Source organism: Danio rerio, chromosome 15, assembly GCF_052040795.2.
Source record: "Danio rerio strain M-AB ecotype USA chromosome 15, GRCz13ab, whole genome shotgun sequence".
In the NCBI taxonomy this organism is placed as follows: Eukaryota; Metazoa; Chordata; class Actinopteri; order Cypriniformes; family Danionidae; genus Danio; species Danio rerio.
Genome location: NC_141035.1, coordinates 48,842,249 through 48,852,500, shown reverse-complemented (window position 1 = coordinate 48,852,500; position 10,252 = coordinate 48,842,249). Strand labels below are relative to the sequence as shown.

The window sequence follows — 10,252 nt, the reverse complement described above, 5'->3', positions numbered from 1 at the left end:
CTCAACAGCTCTGATCTGCATTCGGGTTTATTCTAATTAGAGCTGATTTAATGACGCTCAGTCTGCTTATTTGCATACAGGTGGCTTATTTAACAAAATATTTTTTTTTTTTTTAGATATTAGGAGACAATGGAGGGCGACACGGTGGCTCAGTGGTTAGCACTGTGGCATCACAGCAAGAAGGTTGCTGGTTCAAGTTCCAGCTGGGTCAGTTGGCATTTCTGTGTGGAGTTTGCATGTTCTCCCCGTGTTGGTGTGGGTGTGCAAAATTCTTTATAGATATCCAGTCGCTTGCAACGGTGATCACAAAAAAAATAAATATGTACACCTATATAACTAACCCAAACAGGATTATATGTCTTAACAATACAAATTACTCGGGTGAGGCTCGAACTCTGGTCGGCGGCTTTATAATGCAACGTGCTGACCACTGGGCCAAGATGGCGCTGTTATTTTGATGCGTTTGGAATAAAAAATAAGTATTGCACTGTTATCTGCAAGACTCTTAACCACCTTATTACTTTCTATTGACGGCTTAATCTTTTTTTTCCCCTTTTTAGATTTCTGATTAAGTTTTGTCAGATTTATTTACCAATTAAACTCCGCGGACCTGGTACCATCAACTTTCACTTTAAGATTTAAAGGGCCAGCATTCCTCCAGACCCCCGTAAGTGGTTTCGTTTGAAAGTGTAGAATCTATATTTCATGCACATATGCATCACTTTTGTTTTATTCGACTGTACAAAAGTTATTTACACTTAAATACACAGTATTTTGGAGACCCGAGCTGGGTATTTACATTGGTTCATTTTCATATTTTTTATATGACACATGTACAAGTTATAGCTCAAATGAAAGCTCTTGCCGGTGCTCATACGTTTCTAGCATTCATTTAACTGAATTATATTCACATATCAAACAGTTGTCGAATGAATCGCCGTGTTTCCATGGCGCAGAAGTGTAAACAATACATTTATGATCACTAAGCAGCCCCAGATAGCACAGACAGCTGTCATCTCTTACCTTATGCTGTGTGCTTCAGGGCCATTCTCCTCTGTTTTTGAGGTGATGTGCACAAGTAATCCTTTTATATGTCTGACGTGCTCCAAACACAGTGAATTATGTTTGATCAGACAAAGAATAGTGACTAGGAGTGTCAAAATTAATTGTTTCTTCGGTGCACCGCACTGCAGACGTGGACAATTCGGTATCGGTTAAGTAATAATCATAACCGGTTATTATACTGATGTCATTTATCTCCTATGGGCTCTGTCGCAAGGGAGGTGAGCGCGAGTATTTACAACACAGCCAACTCAGGGCCGGTCCGTGGCATAGACACCATAGGCAAATGCCAAGGGCGCTGTACATCCAGGGATATGCCAGAAATAAGCGGGGTTCAGTTGGTTTTGTTTTCAATATTCCTGACACACATTCAGTTATAGACGGCAATAACTCAAAAACCTCTTACCCTAAAAAGATCTAAAGTGTGTTTCCTACACAAAGACAAAGCTGGTTATGTTTCACAGCTGTCTTTCTTTTTTTTTCGCTGGATAATACGAGCACTGCTCCGTTTAAGCCCTCGCAATATGCGTTTAGCTGGGAGAGCTCGCGCTGAGGGAAGCTCTCAGTAAGGGACCGTCGGAAAAGTGCTTCTTTTTTCCAGTTTTTTTTTCTTTTTTCTTTTTCGTTTTTCTGCTCTACCTGTTGCGAGGGCTTAAGTGTGTGTGTGCCTGTTTGGTGCTGTCTATGTTTGTGTAAGTGTTTGAATGAGAGACAAGGTGGTGCTGTATGTTTATACAGACAGCTTGTTATAGCCTCCCCCCTAAAATATAATACTTTATATGGAAAGCATAGTCGATGCACCGAGATATCGAATTGAACCGAATCGAACCGTTAGACCAGTATAGGTTCACACCTCTAATAGTGAAATAGGAAAACAATGATCGCTCCCTGTGGCTTGTACAGCACCTCTCATTAGTTGGAATGCAATAACTTTTGCATAGATTATGGTGGAGACAGTTTTCTGTTTTCCTATGATTACAGACATGTGCAGGAACCACCGAAATTAATTACAGCACACTAGACCCCACACAACCTAAAAGGTACACTCTCAAATTTGAGTTTATAAAAATAAAAAATACAAAAGGCGCCTCTTTTTTAGGTGTTTATTATAACACCGACAACATATACAGATATTTTAAACACTTTCAATAGTGTTTTATGAAAATTCAAATGGTTTTCTATAAAATTATACCAAATCTTTGCATTTACACCTCTGCATGTGGATTTGGGAAGCTTTTAAATTCGGGTAGGCAAAATCCAGGCGGAAATCCCAAAATAACAGCAGAGTTTAACTGGATAATGTAGTGAATCATCTGATTTTCATTGAGCAGGTGTAATATTCATTAATATTAATTATTAAAATTCTTATATTAACTAAGGATGCCGCTGTTTGGGGTGGAATGATCATTTCATCATCATTAGCCTGACGGCTGCATTCTGCTCACGGGGCTGTGAGAAAATAAATAAAAAGAGCAGAGCTGCGGCAAAATAATAAATAAAAAGAGTGAGGCTATGGACAAATAAATAAAGAAATGTAAAAAGTGTGACTGCTGAGAGTGCAAGCAGCTAGAGACACCGGCCCTTGCGGCCAAAAAACGGACTGGCATACCGGCGAATTTTCCCGGTCCTCCCGATTAACCAATCCGGGCCTGGTTGTAAAATGCAAGCCTACACAAACTTAGAAAGGGTTTCACTATTCTAGATTTTAATTTTTTTCATGGCTGACGTTTGCATGGAATTGCTTTGAAGTTTTGTTGTTTTTGCGTTTTTACCAGGCGTGGCGGAGCAGTTTGCTATCGCGGAGGCTAAACTTCGAGCCTGGTCTTCAGTGGACGGAGACGAATCTAATGACGACTCCTATGATGAAGATTTCCTACCTGCAAACGAGCCCGTTACTCAGAGCACAGGTACACACACACACACATGCGCACATTCATAAAACACACACTTTAACAAATGCTGGGTTATTTACACGCAGATAGGGTAAAACACGGACAAACCCTTTTGGTTAAATTTGGTCCTACAGTTTAACGTAATTTTCGCTCGAGAAAATGTCTACAATAAAGCTGCACAGGGCGCTCACATATCATATGAGCAGCACTTCTCACAAAACAGACGCTTTACACACATAAATACTTCTGTATAAATGTTTATTACTGACTTTTCTATGAACATGAGTTGATTATAACTGCAGATCAATGACAGTACAAAATGGCCTACTGTAACGTCTGTAATTATATTAAATAAATGGTCCCACTTTATATTGTGGCCTTAACTAATATGTACTTACACAGGAATTAATAGTTTGTTAAAATGTACTTATTGTGTAAATACATGTATGCAGACAATATTTACTGTGTACTTATGCTTGATTAAATACATGTATGTAATTACATCTGTAATTAACTTTTGTAATTACATTTGTAAATACACTGTTGAACATCCCTTACACCTTAACCTACCCTTAAACCAACCCATACCACCAAACCTATCCATAACCCAACTGCTATCCCAACTCAAAAGCACCACAAGTGTTCTCAAATACATTATAAACACAGTAAGTACATTGTATTTATTTTTTAAAGTAAGTACATAGTAGTTAGGGACACTTAATATAAAGTGGGACCAAATAAATAAATAAATGAAAACATATGAACACATACAGACCCTTACGGTCTCCGATATGTTACCAACTACAGAAAAACTACACAAAGCAGACATTTCATCCTTAATAAGGTTCAAAACAACACAAAATATAACCCACAGTCAGTGAAAACCCCTCATCTGTGTCTGTAATCTTCAGCAGCACGTGTAGCCTCTGTTAGAGTCACTCCATCATTCTGAGTTCATATTAGTCTAAAAGGTGATGATAAAAATGAAAACAAGGCAGTTTGTTCTCGTTTGCTGAAGAAATAACGAGCTCCTTAGCTTTCCATTTTTTTCCACGCTCCACTCTCGCGTTTGTCCTTTTCTTTCTGAGTGTGTCATTCTCGCGTTTGTCAGCTTCTCACAGGATCGGGTTTCCAAAGCTTGTCAATAATCAAGCGCACACTATTATCATCAGCTCAAGAAGTTAGTTATTTCAGATATAGACACACAGCGAGAGATTACTTGCGCTCGCTGTGTATTTCAAACATGGCGGGTTCATTGTTTGCATTCTGGCTTGTTGCGCAAGCGAATGACGTATCTCTGTAAACCAATAGCGCTCAGCTGCGCGCCTTTTGGTACCCTTTCTTGGGTTTGGGACCCTTTCGAAAGGGTGCCGAAAAAGTGGTACGGTACGGTTTGGTTCGGTACGCCTTTTGACAGTGGAAACGGCCATAAAAGCGTACCACACCGAACCGTACCGTACCACTCAGTGGAAACGGGCCATATGTGTTCATATGCGTTCATTTATTTATTTATTTAACATAATTACAGACGTTACAGTAGGCATCTGTTTTGTGAGAAGTGCTTCTTATATTGACCTTATTCTAAAATGCAGAAGTGCGCCTGTTTTCGCGATTGTCTCAGAACTTCTGATTTAGTCGCCTGTGGGAGAAATGACTAGGAATAATAAACGGCAGAAAACGGTCAAACTACTCGCTCTACAAACAAATGTTTGCATGACTATACAGACCAAGTAGAATAATATAATAGGAAAATATCAAATTGCAACATCAAGCAGCGTAACGAGCAGTTTTTAACGTCTAAAAATGAATGGAAATGAATGAGACCGGAAGTCTCGAGCCAAAAAGATTCAAATGGCAGCGTTCGCTCGTCTGCGGAGAATAAGGTCAATATGTGAGCGACCCGTACTGCTTAATTGTAGACATTTTCTCGAGCGAGAATGATGCGGCTGAAACTTTGTCATACATCACGCCCACCAAAAGGGTACACTTGCAATGGAAACCCAAGCCTGATAGATATGACCTGTACCGACCCGAACCGTACCGTACTGTACCAGTCAGTGGAAATGAGCCATTAGAGCAGTGTTACACTACATGGAAGCTCATTCCCAAAATCCCATAATAGGGGCTCTTTAACTTATTTTTAAAGTTGAATTATCATGGTTTCATCTAAATTGTTTAAGCTGTGCAAATTTTATCTGATGAGTTGAGATAATGGGCGGCATGGTGGCTCAGTGGTTAGCACTGTGGCCTCCAGCCATAAGGTTGCTGGGTCAGTAAATTTAGTATTTATTCATTCATTTTTTTTTTCTTCGGCATAGTCCCTTATTTATCAATGGTCACAACAGCGTAATGAACCGGCAATTATTCCAGCATATGTTTTACACAACTGACGCCCTTACAGCTGCAACCTAGTACTAGGAAACACCCATACACACTCATTCACACACACACACACTCATACACTACGGCCAATTTAGTTCATCAATTCCCCTACAGCGCATGTGTTTGGACTGTGGGGGAAACCAGAGCACCCGGAGGAAACCCACACCAACACCAGGAGAACTCCACACAGAAATGATGACTGACCCAGCTGGGACTTGAACCAGCAACCTTCTTGCTGAGGCCACAGTGCTGACCACTGAGCCACCGTGCCAGCATTATGCTAACGTCTGACGTTTTCTACAGATTATATTTTGCTTTGGAAGTCATTTAAAAGACATGCAACTCACTGCCACCATGTCATGTGTGTGTTTACCATCTGTATCGGCTTTACTCTAAATCAGGGGTCACCAATCTCGGTCCTGGAGGGCCGGTGTCCCTGCAGGGTTTAGTTCCAACGTGCCTCAACACACCTGCCTGGATGTTTCAAGTATACCAAGTAAGACCTTGATTACCTTGTTCAGGTGTGTTTGATTAGGGTTGGAAAAAAAAGACACCGGCCCTCCAGGAATAAGTTTGGTGACCCCTGCTCTAAATGAATCCAACATCAGCATGAATATCTATCAATATCGGCAGCCGGTGCATTTCTATTCCTCATGTTTGAGTCCACAGATGTTTAATTGCAGCATCTCTGTATATTCCTTCTGTCTGGAGTCCCTTTGTGTCTTTTTCTCTCATTGTCAGAGTAAATGCAGACATTATTGTCCTAGTGCCCTACTTTCCTTCAGAAAACATCTCTCTCTCTCTCTTTCTCCCTCTCTCTCGTTTTGCTTTCTGCCGCTATTTGATCTCCGAGCGTTCATTTCTCCTGCAAGTTTAATGTGTTCTGCAGATAGAGAGAGAGGGAAAAGAGACAGAGAGAAAGAGAGAGAGAGAAGTGCTGTGTGTACAGATAAAGTGTGCAGCTTTACACCGTGTTGTGTTTAACTACACTCTTTACTACACACTTACACTGACAATGAACTACTGAGAGACAAATGCCCTTCTGCATAGCAACAGACAGTCTGAATTTAATTAACTACCGAATGTAACGATATGGCTCAGTGGTTAGCACAATCTCCTCACAGCAAGAAGGTCGCTGGTTCGAGACCCGGATGGGTCAGTTGGCGTTTCTATGTGGAGTTTGCATGTTCTCCCTGTGTTGGTGTGGGTTTCCTCAGGGTACTCTGTGTTCCCTCCACAGTCCAAACACATGCGCTATAGGGGAATTGATGAACTAAATTGGCCGTAGTGTGTGTGAATGATTGTGTATGGGTGTTTCCCAGTACTGGGTTGCAGCTGGAAGGGCATCCGCTGGGTATAACATATGCTGGATAAGTTGGCGGTTCATTCCGCTGTGGCGACCCCTGACGAATGAAGGGACTAAGCCGGAAAATGAATGAATGAATAAATGAATGTAACAATAGATTAATCCAATTATTTGCATATTAACTTTTAACAGAAGTTGTGACAAGATTTTTTAAAATACTGTTAACAATTATAATAATAATAATAATAATAATAATAATAATAATAATAATTCGTTACATTTATATAGCGCTTTTCTGGGCACTCAAAGCGCTTTACACAATGGGGGGGGGGATCTCCTCATCCACCACCAGTGTGCAGCATCCACTTGAATGACACGACGGCAGCCATTTTGCGCCAGACCGCACACCACACACCAGCTGATTGGTGGAGAGGAGACAGAGTGATGATATGCCAATCATGATATGGGGAGGGTTAGGAGGCCATGATGGACAGAGGCCAGTGGGCAGATTTGGCCAGGATGCCGGGGTTAAACCCCTACTCTTTTTGAAGGACATCCTGGGATTTTTAACGACCACAGAGAGTCAGGACCTCGGTTTAACGTCTCATCCGAAAGACGGCGCTCACTGAGCAGTATAGAGTCCCCGTCACTATACTGGGGCATTAGACCCCACACAGACCGCAGGTTGGGCGCCCCCTGCTGGCCTCACTAACACCACTTCCGGCAGCAACCTAGCTTTCCCATGTGGTCTCCCATCCAGGTACTGACCGGGCGCAGCCCTGCTTAGCTTCAGTGGGCGACCATATGAGAGTTGCAGAGAGCTAGCTGCCGGCTATAATTACTCATTATAATACAAACATATGATTTACACAAACATTATAATAAAAATAAATAAACATTATAACACCATAACTACAACCCATATACATATATTCACTCATTAATTCATTCATTTTCTTTTTGGCTCAGTCCCTTTATTTATCTGGGGTCGCCACAGCAGAATGAACCGCCATATGCAAATACAGTTGAAGTTAAAATGATTAGCTCCTATGTTTTTTTTTCTATTTGAAATATTTCCCAAAATTATGTTACATGATACTTATTAATGAATTATTATTATTATAATTATTTTATAATATTAAAATTGCAATATGGCGGTCGTCGCGTCTACCAGGTGGATGCAGCACACTGGTGGTGAATGAGGAGTTTCCCCTAATGTGTAAAGCACTTCGAGTTGCCAGAAAAGCGCTATATAAATGCAGGGAATTATTATTGTTATTAAAAACACTGTTAAATATTTTCAATGTTAATATTTTTTCAAAAATCAATGTATAATTTAAATTAACATTCTAATATAATTGTTATATTAATATAATTCTAAATAATATAATTTCATGTACATTTCTAAATACTCTGTGATTTAAAACTGTTAAAAGTTTGGACTATTGCTTATTTTGTTTGAATTTTTTGTGTAATATTATTGTACATATAATTAATTTAATATATATATAATATTGATATTGTTATTTAGTATTTTTTCTTAATGATTGTATATACAGTAGGAAAAATAAATACTGAATCCATCATCGTTTTTCTTAGAAAACAGATTTTTGAAGGTGCTGCAGACATGAAATCTTCCCCAGATGTTGATAGCAACCAAAGAAATCTATATATACAAAGAAAACAAATCTAATTAGTTTACAAATGAAGTTATGTGTAATAAAATGAAATGACGCAGGGAAAATGTATTGAACACATGAAGAAAGGGAGGTGTAGTTCAGCAGTGAAAGCCCAGACAGCAGCTGAAATCTCTCAGTAGTTCTTCAGCAATCCTCTGCCCTTCCTCAGTGTAAATGAAGATCAGCTGCTTCAGTCCAACATCTACATTAGCAGGAGGATGAAGATGAAAACAGGGTGGACATTCCAGCAGGACAATGATCCAAAACACAGCCGAGGAGACTCTCAGATGCTTTCAGAGAAAGAAAATCAAGCTGTAGATTGGCCCAGCCAATCACCTGATGCGAATCCAATAGAAATTACACCATAAAGCTCAGATTTGATAGACGAGACCCACAGAATTATCAAGATTTTGACACTCTGTTGAAGTCTGTGAGAAACTCACACCTGAGCAATGCATGTGATGTAATTAATCATTCATTTTAAAAACATTTTTGCCCAGCACTAATTATTTTATATAGTTAGTTTAATTCTAACACTGGTATGGTCTCTCCCCAGACCTGTCCTCATATCCTCATTACCTGCGGGATCTCCTCCAGACTCACCTACGGGCTCCAGGTGTGTGTGAGGTAGAGAGCGGCGTCGGCGCCGACCTTTCACCTCCTGTGGGGTCGCCGGGGTCGCAGTCCGACACGCTCTGCTCCAGCATGTGCAGTTTGGACGAAAGACACCCCCTGCTGCGGGACATCGGGCGTCAAGGGGACTCACCGGCCGCAGATCTCACCGCTAAAATCCTCAGTGCTCTGCATGGAGGGGAGGAGCAACTGTTAGCACGCCTACACAGGGCGGGGCTTAGGCGGGGCCACTCCCCTTGTTGCTTGGAAACGTATTCCGAGACATTCGAAGATGAGGACTCGCCTTATAAGGACTGTGGGGGCGGAGTTTGTCTCCCGCCAGAATATTCGCCGCGAAGGAAAGTGTCGGACGTCGCTTCATCTGGTGTCGTTTCACTCGACGAGGAAGACGTGGATGAGGAAGAGCGGGAGGAGCAGTGATGCATCTTCGTTTGACATCACGTGCATGTTTAATTTTGGACTCCGCCCACTGATTTGCATTTTGCTCCGAGTGCAACTTTCGCTCTCAAGGTTTGACCTGTATTTGAGGTGGGAAAATGCTCACTCTGAATGCCAGACTGAATTTCGTTCTCAGGCTAAACAAAAAAATGCATCTTGATCTTAAAATCGGAGGAATGTAAGACTTGCGTTTGCTGGTTTGACCTTTAATTGTGTAATTTTGTTATTGAGGTGGAAAATGCTGACTCTGAACGCGAGAGCGAATCTTTCATTCTCAGGCTAATTAAAAATGCATCTTGATAAACTTAAACAAACTTGACGAACTGAAAACCAAATTGTAGAATGTTTTACGATGGAAGAATGTAAGACTTGGTCTTTTTATATATAAAGGTGGAAAAACAGTGTTTAATTGCAAAAGTCAATCTTTTGCCTTCAGGAATAGGATAATTAAAATTTGGCACATGGAAAAATTACCTTACTAAATTTAGCAAATAAAAAGGCATTTTAGTCCAGGCCCAACTTTTGCTCTGGTGGTGTTGTGTCTATCGGAATTAGCCTTTGAACACGAGCAAATCTTTTTTTCTCAGAATTACGAAAAAAATGGACAAACTTACAAGGTTTACAGTGAAGAATGTAATATTTGATCTCACGGTTTGACTTTTCGTTCTGTATTTTTTTTTATTGCGTTGTAAAAACTCAACTTTCAACACCACTGAATCTTTCGTTCTTAGGCTTAAAATGATGAACTAAACTCCACTGTGAAACTCGATCATTTATTTTAGGTCAAGGGAATTAGACTGAACACAAGCAAATCATTTGTTCTCGGAATTACGAAAACAATTTTGGACGAGCTTGTAAGG

At 40.5% G+C, this 10,252-nt stretch overlaps 1 protein-coding gene across 4 annotated transcripts in view; it reads left to right on the top strand.

The window, feature by feature from the left end:
- The window catches only part of fam131ab (family with sequence similarity 131 member Ab), a 53,564-nt gene extending 43,653 nt beyond the window's left edge, over positions 1 to 9,911 (top strand). For all 4 annotated transcript variants that reach the window (XM_087282259.1, NM_001100155.1, XM_087282256.1 and 1 more), the window contains 2 exon segments: positions 2,838 to 2,969; positions 8,878 to 9,911. In XM_087282259.1, coding sequence (XP_087138385.1) covers positions 2,838 to 2,969; positions 8,878 to 9,374 — 629 coding nt within the window. In that variant the 3' untranslated portion in view covers positions 9,375 to 9,911.
- The last annotated feature ends 341 nt before the right edge of the window (positions 9,912 to 10,252 follow it).